The sequence below is a fragment of the Protobothrops mucrosquamatus genome, unplaced genomic scaffold (assembly GCF_001527695.2).
Source record: "Protobothrops mucrosquamatus isolate PMUCROS unplaced genomic scaffold, P.Mucros_1.0 scaffold869, whole genome shotgun sequence".
Taxonomy (NCBI): domain Eukaryota; kingdom Metazoa; phylum Chordata; class Lepidosauria; order Squamata; family Viperidae; genus Protobothrops; species Protobothrops mucrosquamatus.
Window position 1 is genome coordinate 165218 of NW_015387124.1, and position 17871 is coordinate 183088.

The following is a 17871-nucleotide window of genomic DNA, read 5'->3' on the forward strand; positions in this document are numbered from 1 at the left end:
ACCTAGGGTGGATTTTAGTTAGGGATGATTTTAATATAATTTTAATTATTACACAGCTACTAATATTTGGCTTTTAATTTGGTTTTAGAGGGGTTTTTATTCTGGTATTTTATTGTTATTTGTTTTAATATGCTGTGCACCGCCCTGAGTCCTCCGGGAGAAGGGCGGTATATAAATTTAATCAAATAAATAAATAAATGGTTTGTATTTAAATAGTGTGCAAATGTACACTAGAAACAAAATACATACACGAGGTGATACAGCAAACTCCAATATACAGCAATTATAGCAGGAAACGGAGAGAAAAAAACTCCAGCAAGGCCTTCCCTTTTATACTCAAGCTCTTAAAGGGATGCAGACTCCTGCTGAGTCATTCCTAACATTGCATCATTCATCTCACATTGTACAAACTGGTTAGCTTCTAAATCATTACCTTGACAATGGAGCAGAGTGTGATATGTGCTGTTTTGGGAGCACACATAACTGTCTGCATCATTGCTTTCTGTACTAATTGGAGCTTCTGGAAACTCTTCCATACCTTATAAAGAGACTCCCTGAATAGAATTGCATTTTAAACTCAGCCGTAGTTACAACTAGAGTAGCTGGCCCTATACTCCATAATAAGCCACACACAAAAAAACCAACATTGTGGCTTGATGACCATATCATCTAAGAGTGTGTAGAATTATGGCTTAGAATGGCCCTATAGTAAGAAAGGCAGAATAATACTTGTTCATTTGTACATATAAATAAAATAAATTAACACAATAAATGGGTCAAGTCAAAGTGTTTTACAGTCAGGGTGTCTGCATAGGGGGACACTCAAAAAGCCAATTTGTGACAGTACAAATACTGACTTTTTGACCCCTTTATCCCCCACTTACACCCCGATATGGGTGCCTCTAGTTTACAACCTAAACTTATAGACAGAAAGGAGCCATGAAATTAACCTTCCTGAATTTCATTTTAAATATAGACTTGCACATATCTTGTGGAAGACTTTTGAAGGGAAGGAAAATGTCATCAATACAGCTCCTTAATCTTCTTGTTCTTTTGCAGAACACTGCCTTAAATGCCATTTTCTATTGTCTTCCAAATAAGGCTGCTTCCTTTGTATATATTTAGTAAAGCAAATAATAGCTCTTTATTTTTTCCCCGATTTACTTTTAAAGATCATATGAATCACTTGTTAATGTTTGATCGCATGCAATAATAGAAACTTCATAAAGTTTGGTGAATGGGTATGAGTACGACCACATTCCACTATAATGGGTAAATGTTGCGGCTCAAGAGACCTGCTGGCCCTATCACAACTAAGAACTGGTTGGACCAGATTAGGGTCGTGTCATATGATAGATCTTCCCTTCTGACCAATCAAATGCCATTGTTCTTGGGTGCCTTGGGCACTTTTAAAAAGTGACTGGGGGGAGGTTGGCACAGCGAATTGCTTGGTTTCAGAGTGAAGGAAGGTGAGTAAACTTGTTCTTGAATTTTGATCTAAAGTGTCTTTTCCTATTGTTAAATCTAAAATATTTGCAAAGTTAGCACATATTAATATCTAACACTAATGAGATCAAAACAAAACGTGTCACTGGGTTCCTCCTGTTTGATCATGCTGGCTAAATAGAAAACCCTTAAATTATTTACATACTTTACAGTTTAATCTAAATGTGGGGTGTTGCTTTAAGCTTTTTATTTTTATGTTTCCTAGAAGAAACAAGTTATGATGCTATTGCTGCTTAATGTAGGTGAGAAAAACTTGTAGAATGCAAGTGAAAAAATTGTAAGCCTTCTCACTGTTTTTGAGCAAACAGTTCCTTTTTAATCAGGAAAAGCTAACAGAAAGTGATGCCTGTAAATGGACGTTGTAGCTTTATACCTAATTCAAGTTATTTTACAGACGGTTTCAGCATTTTCCTTGCTGAGTTATATGCAGTAGAGTAGCTGACAAAGCACCATTATGGACTGGTATCAGTTTGAAAAACTGATGTGTTATGTTCTGTACATTCTTCTAAACTTTATGGGCCATCTATAATTCTTTTGAATGGTCCCTTATTCAATTACCGATACTGTATTTATGCTCAGATCCAGAGTTGAATCCTTAAAATATCCATTAAACTTGATCTTACTTGGAAATCTTATTCAGTTCAGTGAAGTGTGTTCCTGTATATAAATGGTTAATATCTATCTGTATGCTACTAAAACTGTCTTCAGTTGGGCAAAATGGTGCATCACAGGGTAACAATTTTTTAATCAAGGTACCTCAAGTGGGCTAACCTGAAGAATGTATCCTAAGTGTGGAACCTATTATTCTTATGGAATTGAAATTTCAACAATCTTCAGATCAGTTGTATTGGTCAAGTTATGGTCAGTGCAGCACCTATGTGATCAACCATGATCTTTCATCATTATTTCTGATGCTCCCTGCTAGCTTCCCACAAGCAAAGTCAATGGGTAAGCTGGTAGGAAGTCAAAGGTTGCTCCTGTTCCTGCTGCTTTTTTGCCTGCCCATGGTCATTCTGGTTATCAGTTTAGGTAAGGAAATATCACTGAAATCATGACCCAATGGGTCGTGGGTTGTATAGCTTTTTATAAAGTTTGATTTAGCTGTCGTAAGCTTCTTGTTAAGAGACTTAATTCTTATACAATAGCATAGTTTGTATAACTTACAATTAACAGCTGGGCAAAGACAATTTAAGCTAAATTTTCCTCAGCTATTAAGAATCTCAGTGTAAGATAAGATTGAAAACATTTCCTGTTATATTTGCAAATATTAAGATTTCATGTATTTATCAACTCTTTTTTAAAGTGCCTTTTTCTTCAAGACACTAAGCTGGATCTTGACTTTGTTCAGTTCATTATTATGGTTACTAGTTTGCATAATATGACAAATAAAATATAACTGATAACAAATAAATGTTCAGTCAAAAATAAAAAAAAAAACACTTGAAGGAAAAAGGATACCAAGCCAATTGATGTTCTTAATTTAGTTGCATTTATGTAAATTCGTTGAAATCTAATGATGGTTTTATCTGGATACAATCCAGATTTTCAAATGCACCTTATTCCTTTAGTATAAGGACAATGAACAGTGTGGTGGCCTAGTGGTGAAGACACTCGGGAGGTTGAGAATTCAATACTAGGTAGCGGCAGATGTTTCTCTCCTAGGGTGCAAAGAAAAAATATCTGCTGCAAACTCTGCATGGTGTCAGGAAGGGCATCCAACCAGTAAATGCTCAGCTCCATCCAGTTGCTCCAACTCTACCCCAAATTAAGGGATAACAGGGTCATAAAAAAGGAGTTAAGTAAATTCATTGAAATCTAATGACGGTTTTATCTGGATACAATCCAAATTTTCCAATGCATTTTACTAATTTAATATAAGGATAATGAGATCATTACCTTAAATTTGCCATATATTACCATTTGCAGTCGTTGACAGTCAAAACAGTTGCTGGCAGATAAGATGACACCTTAAGACTATGTTGTCAGTACTGTTAATACTATATAATAGCCATGTTTGTCAGTGTGATTGATGTTTTTGTTGTATAAAGAACAAAATAAAAAAACCAAATTCCTTTTTGCTTATTCTGTAAAAAGCTCTAATAGTAACAAGTTCAAAGAAAAGAGGAGAATTTTTTTAAAAAAGATGCTAAATATGCTTTGAATATCATCTCATCGAACGGTGTAGATGGGGCTGGTGATTTAATATATTTGAAATGTCATCAGTGTAACCTTTTTCATTAGGATGGTCTCCAGATATGTGTTGGAAGTCACAGCTCCCAGAACTTTTAGTCAGCCATTGACCATGTTCATGAGAATTTCTAAAGTATTTTGAGTATTTATATATTAAAATTTGAAAAACACTATAAATATCCATAGCTGTAGTGCACCAAGTATGCTGAGTTTATGAAGGTTTAGGACAAGGCATTTTCTGCTACCAGATAACAAATAAGTAAAAAGGCAGCATGGTTTCAATGGAAAAACAGAAGTTTGTTTCTAATGCAATGAATTAAATTCAGGGCATGTCACTACAGATCTGTGTAATGTCAATAAGGGATTTGAGAATACCTTGCCAGTCCAGAGAAATTTTGCATTTGTTTGACTATGCTTGGATGCTTCTCAATTGGTAAATTGTTCTAGCATCTGGTATCAGCTCCCTATTCTAAAAAACTGATGAATAACCAACTGAAACTTACACTTAACAGGCACTGTTTGTGATTTTCTTTTTGATTGGCAATCTTGCTGAGCTTTAGTTGGAAGCTCCAAAATATATATGGGAAATGCTTATACCCTGACTATGAGACAGGATAGTCAAGGAATGATTAAGCATATCCCATCCCATTGTTAAGAGTAAACTGCATTCATATATACACATTAACTTGGAGTCACGATCAATAAATACAGTACAGCTTGCTTGTAGCTAAGTAAATAGAAGAAACTAACAGAGACCAGGGAAGAACTTTTTACAACAGCTGCATTTATCTTGCTCCAAATATTCATTAATAAAAAGCACTGAGAAGCTATGGATTGTTCTGGTCTGAGCAGCCCTATAGATTTCATTTATAGATTTCTGCTTTCTGTGTCTCAGTATATTTTCTTTAAGACATTGTATCTGGACTAGTCCCATACATGCAGGTAAATGCAGAGATATATACCAGTACTATCCATTCTTATAGAGTATAATATATCTGGGGTTGTTATTTTGTTAAATGTTATAGGTTGGTAAACACACTTAGACTGTTGAGCACTAGTTATAAATTAACTGCTATGATGGGCATGACCAGTTACAAGACTGCTTTAGAAGTACTGCATAGTCCATCTTCCTGGCTGTTGGCAGCAGAGCAGTCAATACTGGCATAGGGCCAAGGTTAAATACATCTGATGGGTTTATGACCAAGTAGCCACTGCTGAAGTTGTAGCAACTCTATTGCTGAGGAAACTCTGAGGAAGAAAACAATAGCACATAATTCTTCACAAATGGCAATAAAACCCATGGAAAGAAGTTTATGAAGAAATAGAGTAATCTTTCCTTTAAAGATGATGGCCCCAGGTCTGGAGGTAACTATTTGGCTACAAAGCAAGAATAAAGAGCATTCTGAAGTAGGTCTAGGCAGTATAAATAATTGCATCAAAGCCTTTGGAAAAGCAAGTTGCTGATTGTAAGCAGAATTGGTGGGGAGATCCAGGAGCTGATTGAAAAACCTTAGAATGGAAACATGAAATGACTGCAAGAAAAGCTGGATTTTGTTAAAATGGAAATGACATGGATTAGGAGAGGGATTCTATGAGTAACTGAACTAAAATAGACAGGAATGGGACATTTCCAATCAGACAAATTCAAAATGTTGTATTTTGGAAGTGAAACCCAAATTTAAAAATGGAATGTAATTTCTATCAAGTTTCAAGGATAGTCAGTTTCTTGATTATACAGGTATATGCATCATCAATGGAAGAAGAAATAGATGAAGAATTATATAGAAAATTACCAGAAATAGTAGATTCAGTACCAAAGAAGCATGTTCTAATAATTTCTTGTAACTTTAAAAGAAAAGTTGGAGAAAAATGTATATGATTAGAAAAATTAGATTAGGAACCTACAATGAGGCAGGGCCCATTTTCTATATAGAAGTCTAATGCATTATTTAAATATAAAATATGGTTCTACACCTGGACATCTCCAAATGGACAGCACCATAATCAAATAGATTACATAGCAAGAGACAGAAAAGTTCTGATGAACTGTTGATGCTGATGCTGGATGTGGATTGTGGATCAGTCTATCAGCTACTAACCACAACAATACAAATACGCATCTTACAGAAAAAGTTTAGAAAATTTCCAATTCCAATACCTAAAATTCATTCCATAAAAATATAACTAAATCTGGACCTAGCTTTGTGCTTGTTGAACAATCAAAAGAACCATCAATTCAGTAATTACAGGAAATCATGTCAGAATGCTCACTGGAAGCAAGGATCTATTCAAGCTGCTGGTTCTTCATCTATTACCTCAAAAAAATTATCATTTCCATCAACAATGCTCTGATTTTTAATGTTATCTGTCCCTTTACCTCCTTGATATTACAATTATCTTTTCTCCTTTAAACATATTATACAATATTTTTCTGCCTTGTCTTTCATGGTAATCATTCTTTTCTGCATATTTATCCAACTTGCAGGAAAAAAATAACTTCCTTATCCCACCAAACATTTTCCTGTTAATATACTTGTGGGATTCTGTAGCATAATCCTTCATGCCTTGTTCCAAGACGTTTTCTCAACATCTTTCCTTACATCCACTTCCCATTCATTTTATTGGGAGATTATATTCTAATCAGGTTTTATACAGGTTTCATGCTTTCACTTTCCCAGGCATTCTTCCTTCATTTCTTTCCATTTTTTTTTCACTATCCACTTTCCCTCCAAGTTCAACTCTGGATGTTAACAAAATTTTGATCTGTAACATACACTGAGCCTGTCATAACTCTCATATTGCTCACTAATTCTGTCTTTCATCACAGACAATCAAATAAATAAAGCTTTTATATTTGCATTCATATACATATGAAAAGACTTATATTCAAACACATTTAAAACAAACTTTTAGATGTTTTTCTAAGCAACTGCTTATCAACAATTACCATTCTTTTTCATTTAATTTCATTCCTGTATTTCTGAATTGCCCAATCAGTTTTCTATACTATGCTGTCTTTTTCCCAGTCATCCATTCATGTCATCTTATTGAATATTTTTTCCCTGAATTTCATTCATTCAGAATGATCCACAGTTTTCCCCATAATTCTTCCATTGTTAGTGTTCAATGGATGTAGCATCCAGCTGTCACCACCGTATGGGTGCATATGCACGCACGCACACGCGCGCGCACACACACACACAATTATACCATTTCATCCTTTCTGCCATTCATTTTACTCCTTTCATTCAAAAATGTACTTTCACTTTTATGCATGTACTCATCAACTCCACTCCACAAGATTAGTACAACCTTCATTCAGATCCTCCCCTTCCCTCTTTTTTTCCTTTTGGTTTCACAGCATCACAAGATATCTGTTTTTTCTTGCTTATGTTTCATTTATTAGTTAATGGTCTTTATGTTTATTGTTCTTATCATTTGAGTTTCAGTTTTCAATGCAACAGGGTCATCAGACGCACCCTCAGATATTGATCTTTGCCTCCATTCCAGCTTTAATTGGTTAAGGTTTTAGCACATTTTGGCTAGCATGCCACCAGTGAAACCAATGCCAATTTTAGCCCAAGCATCTCCTGCTGCTATATTCAGGTTATAATCTTTAATCTAGAGAGTCAGCATATTCTTGTCCATTACCAACCTATTAGGTGGCATTGTACTAACAGATAGTTTGGGTGCTTCATTATTTCCCCAGTGCATCTTTTGTATTTTGTGTCACCCATATACACTAAAGCCAGTTTGATCTAGTGGTTAAGACACCAAGGTAGAAAGCGGGAGACTGTGAGTTCTAGTCTCACCTTAGCCATGAAAGCCATCTGGGGTGATCTTGGGCTAGTAACTCTCTCTTAACCCAACTCACCTCAGAGGGTTGTTGTTCTGGGGAAAATAGGAGGAGGAAGGTATGTTGGATATGTTCGCCACCTTGAATAATAAAGGCAGAATAAAGGCAGAATATACATGCAATAAGTAAATAAGCAAACAAACTAATAGCTAAGGCCAATCTTAAATATAGTGCTGAAAACAAACATTCCTAGCTCTTAAGAGTCTTCAGAGCATCAAAGTGTTCAGACATAATTTATTTAGGGAAAAATTAGGAAATGAAATATTTTACAGAGAAAGAACAGCTCCCATTACCCAATGGAATTTCTGAGTATGCAAGCTGGGACATTGTAAAATAAGGTTCAATGCCCATAGAAGATTCTGTTTTCAACCACACCCTTTCAAAAATATTTCTCTTTTATACAAGGCTTCTGAGGCTTTGGTGGAGTCAGGGTGTTTTCCCACTCTTTGTTTACTTGCAAAAAGAATCTGTTGGTTTTTAAGCTTTGGTTCTACAATTGTGAAAAGCACCAAAGCTCAGTTAGGAAGTTTCACACACAACAAAACAGCCAGATCCAGATCATTCCTGATTTGAAAAGAAATACCTCTACAGGCATGTAGCTGCCTTGTCTTGATCCCCAAACCCATGTGTTACAGCTGAGATATTGTACTAGCATGGTGATATAAACAAGTCTAAAATGCAAAACTTTACCAGCGCCAGTAAACATTTTGGGGAAGGCTGAACTAGTTATGGATATTCCAGTCTAGCAGTCTCTAAGAGTTTGGAGCTGTAACTATGATAATTTCTCAGCCAGTTATTTGTTGGCCATAGTGGATGTAGAATGTTGGGAACTGTAATTCAACATATCTGAAGAGCATTGAGTTATGGAAGCTGATTTAGAAGCTTTACTAGACATCTTAGAGGTCACACAGACATTTCATTCTATATAAAGACAGAACAGAATTAATTATACTGCTTCTTTTTATCTCTCACCCTCTTTTAACTTTGTATTACTTTGTGTTATATTATGAATATTACTAGCATCAAAGGTGCTAAAGAACCCTTGGGCATCTCAAATTTTAACATTGTTATTTCAGTAATCTTTAAGCCATAAGAGATTCAGTACTTTATTCTTATTTTACTTATCCAAAAAAAACAAAGCAGAACACAAATTCTCTGTATGATTTTTAGAGCCTTTCAAAAAGCATGTTAGCAGCTGGCAAGCAGTAATAATAGCTCTGATAATAGACTACTAAGCAAGAGATACTAAGAATTAAAAAAAATAAAGGGAAAAGATCAGTACACCAGCTGCTCAGTGAAGAAGGCAAAACATTAATAGGTAACACAGAGAAGGAAGAATTACTCAATGTGGTTCAGTTTTCTCTAGCAGATATACATGTTCTATCAGGAAATTGAGAAGTGTAGGATGAAGGAGCAGGACTGAAATTTGAGATTATACAAATATGTTTACAGAATACCTATTCATTTTGAAAAAGTTTAAACTTGAAGATCAGGTCAGTTGCTTCCTAGAGTGTTAAAGGAATTTGCTAATTGTCCAGCTGAACTATGTACTATCTTTGAGAAAAACTGGAGAATTAGTAAAGTGCCAAAGGAGTGGAAGACAGTAAAAGTTCTCCCCAAAGGGGCAAAGGAAATTTCAGAAAACTTCAATTTAGAATATTGTTAGGTATCAATTTGAAATATTTTAAAGCCAATCTGTAAGGATTTAATATGTAAACATTTTGAAAACAAAAGTATACTTATTAGAAGCTACCAAGAAATTGTGAAGAACATATCTTGACAAAGTAATATCTCATTTTTTAAATCACTTCCTTAATAGATTGTGGAATGTTATATCTATATCTTGGCTGCAGCAAAAGATCAGACAAAATTGACTAGCAAGCTGATTATTTATAGATTGCAATAAACTGATTACATAGCTGGCTTACAAAACATATGGTTATCCATAAAATTGGAGAATGGTATTAGGTGGTATGCCACAACAATCTATCTTATATGTGACTGAAGAGAATGCTTATCAAATTTGCAGATGATACAAAATCAGGTAAGGTAGATTTAACATAGAATATAGAAATAAAAATCAGACATAGTTTAAAAATAACAGAAGAAAATATAATAGATATAAGTGCAAAGTTCACAGAAAAAAACCACGAATCAAATGTACAAGTATAGGATGGCAGCCGTCTGGTATGCCAAGTGCGCATGTGAAAAAGATTGTGAACGTACTTGTCTGCAATTAAATATGATCCAGCAGGGTCACATAACTGGAAAGAAGACACTTAGTTTGCATCAAGGGAATCATAGTCTCCAAATTACAGAAAGTAATCATTCTAGTCAGTCCTGCTTTAGTTAGACTCATCTTGACTAGTGAGTTTTTTCCCAGTTTGGGACACCATATTTAATCTTGAAAAAAGGATAACTCAGGAGAAACATGATAGAACTCTTCAAATATCTGAATGAATATCGCATTAAAGAGAGTTAAGTTGTTTTTCTCTCTTATCAAAGAGTATAAGACACAGTTGCTGGATTTATGTTACATGGGGCAGAATCCCACTAGATGTAGATAAATCTTCAAAAATGGCAAAATTGTAGTATTTGATCAGGGATGAAGCAAGTACTCTTATGACATTTTGCTGAAAATGTAAAAAAAATAAATGGTGATTTCTGAGTTTCCTGATTTAAAAGATTGAAAATGAGATAGAGGGGAACAGTGTAATTTAATCAGAGAGAGGGATAGTATGTTGTTCTGCAAATGCTGTAAAGAACATTGGAAGTCTTTTCTTCATCTTTTTCTTGTCATTTTTATTTGTACTGTTTTGTTCACACTTTTTGCTTTTTTTCTTTTTCTTAGTCCTCTTTTATATATGTTCTTATGTTTAATTTTATTTATGTAAAAAATCCTTATTAAAATTATATGTAAGCAATAGATTTACTGAAAGTATAAGAAGGAACCAAGGACTATATAATGTTAAAAGGATATCCAAATTTCCTCCCCATTTCATAACTAAAAATAAACAAGAACACCACACTTCATCCATACAAATATCACTGAACTTCTCTTCTCCTCTGAAAGAAATAAAAAATGATTGAAAAAAATAGGGAAAAAAGTAGTTCTGCATAGCAGTAGAAAAACCTGCCTAGTAGTCTTGCTCCTGCAAGTACATGAGAGAGAATGGTAGAGAGGGTGTGTAAATTCCATGGAAGATATTAAGGACTGGAATGTTGAGCAGAAAGTTTCAGAATTTTAAAACATTCAACCGGAATGTTACTTTCCTGGTCTCCCTTGTTCTAGCTGCAACTGGCTCTTTGAATTATTTTCTCAGCCAGTTCCATAACAGTGGCTGCATCAGAATTTCTGATGGGTGTGGCTTTCTCACCCAAAAAGGTTGAATCAAGCTTGCTGTAGGCTATCTGCTGTAAAATATGAAATAACATTTTCAACCATTGTCTTCCTAGGAATGGTATAACATGCAAGAAACATGATACTTTTAATTCTAGCACAAATAATCAGTGGAGAAATGAATTATATGAATAAAAGCATGTAGAATGGATTCCAAAATAATATCAGAATTCAACTGAGGTAGAAATGCAAATATTTTCTTACAATATATGTGTTCAAAAGCTTCATCAATTCCTAAGTAATAATTCCCACCTAAAAGTTAATAAACATTTTATATGACTCATGGTTTTCTGTGAGGAATGAACATGAGAAATGCTTCACTTAAAATGCAATTCTCCAAATGTAATTTTGAATAGCAGAATCTGTTCAGCTTGGCTACTATGGAGATTGGCTGATGGGTGCCATTTTAAATACTGTATGCTTTATACAGGTGGTAATATTTGACATATTCATCCTGTATAATGTGCAGGTCAGAAGGAGAGCTGAGAAAATATCTATAGATTCCCTCACATCCTGGTTATAAACTATTTCAACTCCTTTCTTGGGATGCTGCTATATGACATTGCATGCCAAAACAACTAGACCAAGGGACAGTTTTTTCCCTTGTGTCATTACTCTGCTGAACACCTAATTCTCACCTAATTCTCTTATGTCTATTTACCCATGTTGTATGGCTATAAGTACTATTATTATCTTTCTCATCTTCTCTACTACTCCCTCTTATTGTTATCATTATGATTATTATTACTCTGTTGCTTTGAATGTACATTGAATACTTTTGCACTGGAGACAAATTCCTTGTGTCCCTAATCATACTTGTTCAGTAAAGTATTCCATTCCATTCTATTCCATCCCTCAGAACTAAAGGATTATAAACATGTTGTTCTTTAAGAGTACCACTTTATAAATCCTTGGTAAGACCACAACTAAAATATTGCATGTAGTTTTGGTCACCACATTACAAAAAAGATGTTGAGACTTTGGAAAAAGTGTAAAGAAGAGCAACTAAGATTATTAAGAGCTTGGAGACAAAAACATATGAAGAGTGGTTTCAGGAACTGGGTATGGCTAGTCTAGAGAAAAGAAGAACTAGGGGTGGCATGATAGCAATATTCCAGTATTTGAGGGGCTGTCACAAAAGGGAGGGGGTCAACTTATTTCCCAAAGCACCAGAAAGCAAGACAAGAAACAATGGATGGAAACTAATCAAGGAGAGAAGCAACCTGGAATTAAGGAGAAACTTCCTAACAGTGGAACAGCTTGCTTTCAGAAGTTGTAGGTGCTTCGTCCCTTTTTAAGAAGACTTGACAGCTACCTGTCTGAAATGGTATATAGGATCTCCTGATTGAGCAGGGGGTTGGACTAGAAGACCTCCAAGGTCCCTTCCAGCTCTATTCTGATTGATTAAGATGTTATTTGCTAATGAAGTGAGAACAGGTGTTCTTTCCTGTACAATTTTAAAAGTTATTGTAGAACTGTAGGATTGTTTTGTTGTGATTTTTTTAAATCTTTGAGGCTTTTTATTACAGTCTTGGAAATGGCCAAAGATTGTGTGGCTTTCAGGGTTCAAAAGAGGGGGAAACGACAGAGTTTTTGAGAGAACCTGCAGTATTAACCCATGTATAATTCCTTTCTAGATTGGATTGCAAACTGAAGATGGCAAAAGGAGATACTGGTGTGCGATGCTTTCAGGGCTTACTAATTCTGGGAAATGTTGTCCTAGGGGTAAGTAACTTAACAATGGCTTCTTCAAAAATATATCACTGTCTAGGTTCACACATGATTAAACCATGATTCTGGAAAAAAATAGCTTTGTAAGCTACAGTTGATTACATTGATATATCATACTAAACCCCAAATTCTGGTTTAGAAACTGCAGAGATGCATTTTATAGAACAAGCTAAATCTGAATTCCAAAATTTTTAGTCTATAGTATACGATACAAAGAAAATATAAAAGCAAATAGTGGGAAGGATAGGGAAGGGGAAAGGAAATAGAAATGTGGGGGAAGGGAAAAAAGAAAAAAAGTCATTGACCTCTGACTTCCTTTGGTGCAGTAAAATAGAATATCAATATCAAACCTCAACTTTTTACTTTTACAAAATAGTATAAACTAGCCATTTCAATAACAACAGATCTATCTAATCGGTAAAGCCCAAAATCAAAATTTCATTTTTTTCCCACCTCAAGCACAAAGTCCAGAAGCGGTTTCCTTGTAACAGTAAAAGTATTTCTATTTTTTTTTTCTTTAATCAAAACAGTCAGTTTAGCCATCTCTGCTAGCTCCATCAATTTTTGCAACCATTCCTCCATTGTGGGAATCAATGTAGTCTACCATGTCTGAAGGTAAACTAATCTTGCTGCTGTCAACATATATAACATCAAGTTTCCATTTTTTTCCAGGTCTTTGTCCATTAGCCTCAAGAGAAAAGGTTTTCTTTCCATATTCACTTTAAGAATTTTCTGTATTAACATATGAATCCTACTCCAATATTTTTTTTTGCTTTATCACACGTCCACCATAAATGATAAAAAGTCCCTTCTTTATACATAAACAAGCTAAACCCAACCCAACAATTTTTTTTGGGGGGGGGGTTTAGCTGAAATTTGGAAATGAAATTTGCTATGGTAATTTTATTTTGGTTTCGTTGAATGCATGAATCCAGTCATTCCCTTGCAAATTAACAACCGATTGTTGCAGTATGAAGGATTTACAAAGGTAGTAATGGATACCAAAACACAGTGGAGACTTTTTATGCTTTTTACTACATACAGTTATTTACAACAGGGATAAAAACACCTGGTATCAGCTTTCACTTCCAGGTTTCCCTGTGATGATTTTTCCCATCTATCTCTTCTCCTTCCTCCTCTTCCCTTTCTGTCTCAACCCCTTGTTTCTGGGCTTGGTAAGAGAGAAAAAAGAAATAACTAAACTGAACTGGAATGGGATTAGTGGAGCGTACTTAGTGTTGCCTGACTTTTTTTCCAGTTCAGTTGAACACCTGTGTTGGCAGAAGAACTTCTCTCAGGATCTTCTGTCCACTTTTTCCAAACCAGGGCTTCTCTACTGGCAGCTGATTCCCCTTCTTTCCTCCAGGGTCTTGGGTGAGGCCACCAATTGCATCCAGCCAGATCCCTCCTTCCCCTCCTGAGTCGTGCGTCCTCAATGGAGCTTTTTCCTCTGGGTCTTCACTTCCATATTTTCAGGGAAGCCACCCTTGGACCATCGCTTTCCTTTCCCCAAACAACAACCAATACTTGTCTGGAAGTTTCACTTCACTTCTCTCCAGCCTTTCTCCCTTCACCTTCTCTGTTCACTCCAATTTTACTCTTATCTCCCCTCTCCACTCCCATCTGTCTCTCCAATTCTGGGTTACATTGGCAGCATGTCCTGCAGCAACTGAGATGGCTGTCTGCCCAGAGCTCTAGTACCCAAGACCTATATACCCCACTGCCCCAATGAAATTGCCCCTGAAAATCTCCCCAGACCAGCCCTGGCTACCAGCCAGGTCAGTTCATTCCTAATACAGCAGCTGCCCTTCAAGGCTGAAGCTGCTTCTCTCCCACCCTTCCCCTTTTTTTCTCATTCCTTAATCTGGCCCATGCCAGAAGAAGAGCAGCCATGCTAGGCTATAAAATCCATACACTACACATAACAGTTGAATGTAGAAAGCATATTTATTTATTTGTTTGTTTATTTATATTATTGTACTTTGATAAATGTGTTTCTATGGTTTAAGTTGCATGTTAGGATTAGGAGTGTGTGTGTGTCTGTCTGTATGTATAAGCCTGGATGTATACTATGTATTTCCTAATTCAGCATTACTTTGAAATGTAAAAAATGCAAATGTGCTTTTCATTTGAGGAGACAAGAATAACCGCCTATTGTGAGTGAAAAATAGCTTCTCCATTTTCTTATAAAAAAATCAAAAAGAAAATGTCTTTGTTGAATCAAAGTATACAAAAGTAGTATTTCTTCTAAAAAGTAATACATAAAGTAAAGACAATATAATTGGGATAAGTATCATGTGACCAACATAATGGCTGTTAAAGAGAAATTGGCACCAGTTTGAGGAAAAACCATTTTCCATTCAAAGGAGTCCAGAACTAAAGCAAACACTTGGAAGCTGGAAGAATGGAAGCTATGCAAGATATCTGTAATGCTCCAGTTACAAATTTGTATAAGTATTTTTTGATCTGGAGTATCCTTTTTATGAAAGAAGGAAGCATGTGATTCAAACAGAGTATTCTGTTTGGCTCAGATGTTTGTCTTAAAAACGAATGCAACAATTTTGAGAATGTTCTGGAATAACTCATGTGTCTCTCTGGTTTCAGTGTTGTGGCCTCGCACTCATGGCTGAATGTATATTCTTCGTGTCTGATCAAAACTCTGTATATCCACTGCTGGAAGCTACGGACAATGATGATATCTATGGTGCTGCCTGGATTGGGATTTTCACTGGTTTCTGTTTCTTTTGTCTATCTGTTCTTGGTATTGTTGGTGTCATAAAGTCAAACAGGACAATGCTATTAGTGGTAAGTTTGTAGCAACAAAAGGTATTAGTGATCTTACAAACTAAGAAATACATTCACTAGCTGTATATGTTGGTATATTCTTGTGCTTTTTGCACAAAGGGACTTCTGAAACAGTGATAATACCATGGGAGACAATAATGAATAGGTTGTCAAGGAAATACTGTGTTTGCAGAGTTTCAGAGACTGAAATCATTATATGTGCTGGCACTTTTTGAACAAATAAAAATTAATGACAGTTTTAGTTTGTTAGAAGTAGAAACTTTTTGGTTAAAGGTATCTTTGCATGGTTTGCTGTCAACCACTGTGACATGAATAAAAAAAGAAAAAATGATTTTTTTCCCCAGGTCTTCAGTTTTGTCATTTTAAGATGAGACTATTATCAAAGGAATTATATCCACATTTCTTTAGAAAGAAAATATCCCCATTCAGTACAATTAAAAGTTAAATAACATTTTTGATTGACTTCAGGCATATTTATGCAACCAAATAAGGCAAGAGGAAATGATTATGATCAGAACTGCATACAGTAGCTACATAATTTTCACAATAGTCTTAACCTAGTGGCTGGAGGGCTATCATGGTCTAGACAGATAAAAATAGTTTCAAACCCAATCCAAGAAAGATGGAGCAGTTGTCAATTCAGAACCAAATGGACTGTAGGACTGTACCAGCTTTAATTCTCATATTTAAAATCTGAGGTGGAATGGTTCCTCTTGGATGCACAGATCCCTGCCAAGAGATCTTTGCCCAGTTTCAGGTGATGCATCATTTGTGGTCCTACGTGGAATAGGATGCCCTGAGAACAAACACTCACCTAGATTATTGTAATTCTTTCTATATGAACTTGTACTTGAAGAGTATCCAGAAATTTCAGTTGCTCCAAAATGCAACAGCCCACACACTTCATTCTTTGTTTTGATACTGCACGTTACACCCTTTCTGCAAGAGTTATTTTAAGAAACTGGGAAATTCATTTCTATCATGACATTATTCTCAAGTTAGAATATAAAAGTTGGAAGGGACCTTGGAGGCCATCTAGTCCAACTCCCTGCTCAGGCAGGAAGCCCTATACCATTTCAGACAAATGGCTGTTCAGTCTCTTCTTAAAAACTTCCAGTGTTGGAGCATTTGCAGCTTCTGGAGGCGGGTTGTTCCACTGGTTAACTGTTCTAACTGTCAGGAAATTTCTCCTTAGTTCTAGGTTGCTTCTCTCTTTGGTTAGTTTCCATCCATTGCTTCTTGTCTTGCCTTCAGTTGCTTTGGAGTATAGCTTGACCCCCTCTTCCTTTTGGCAACCCCTGAGATATTGGAACATTGCTATTATGTCACCCCTCGTCCTTCTCTTCATTAAACTAGACATACCCAATTCCATATGCTTTAGCCTCCAGTCCCCTAATCATCTTTGTTGCTCTTCTCTACTCTTTCTAGAGTCTCAACATCTTTTTTACATTATGGTGACCAAAACTGGATGCAGTATTTCAAGTGTGGCCTTACCAAGGCATTGTAAAGTGGTATTAACACTTCATGTGATCTTGATTCTATCTCTCTGTTAATGCAGCCTAGCACTGTGTTGGTTTTTTTGGCAGCTGCAGCACACTGCTGGATCATATTTAAGTGATTGTCCACAGATCCCTCTCACAGTTACTATTATTGAACAAGGTACCACCTATACCAGTGGTGGCGAACCTATGGCACAGGTGCAAGAGGCGGCACTCAGAGCCCTCTCTGTGGGCATGCGTGCCGTCACCCCAGTCCTAGGCCTTCAGCTGGGTTTTATAAAACCTTTTCGCTTTAGGCCTCCGTCGCTGTGTGCAAAAAAAAAAAAAAAAAAAAAGGTTCAAACAATCAATTTCAACTTCTTGCGGGAAAAAAAAGATCTTGCAAAGTTGGAATTGATTGATTGAACTTTTTAGTCCCACCCAGTCTGCCTTTACCACCGCAGCCATGCCCATCCAATGGGTCACACCCAGCCAATGGGCCACACCCACCCGGCACTTGACGATGCATAAGTGAGTTTTGGGTTGCAGTTTGGGCACTCAGTCTCTAAAAGGTTCGCCATCACTGACCTATACTATACCTGTGCATTTGGCTTTTCTTGCCTAAATGTAGAACCTTACTTTTTTCACCACTGAATTTCATTTTGTTAGATAGCACCCAGTGTTCAAGTCTGTCCAGATCCTCCTGTATCCTAAGCCTGACTTCTGGAGTGTTGGCTATTCCTGCCAGCTTGGTGTCATCTGCAAATCTGATGATTTCCCCATCTATTCCCTCGTCCAAATCATTGATGAAGATGTTGAAGAGCAATGGGCCCAGAACAGAGCCCTGGGGCACCCCACTACATACTTCCCTCCATGTAGATGCGGTTCCATTGAGGACCACACAC

At 36.1% G+C, this 17871-nt stretch overlaps 1 protein-coding gene across 1 annotated transcript in view; it reads left to right on the forward strand.

Moving 5' to 3' along the window:
• Positions 1-1403: 1403 nt before the first annotated feature.
• Positions 1404-17871, forward strand: part of UPK1B (uroplakin 1B) — a 28797-nt gene continuing 12329 nt past the window's right edge. The window contains exons 1-3 of the mRNA XM_015819181.1: positions 1404-1469; positions 12590-12677; positions 15288-15488. Coding sequence (XP_015674667.1) covers positions 12609-12677; positions 15288-15488 — 270 coding nt within the window. The 5' untranslated portion in view covers positions 1404-1469; positions 12590-12608. The remainder of the gene's footprint in view (positions 1470-12589; positions 12678-15287; positions 15489-17871) is intronic.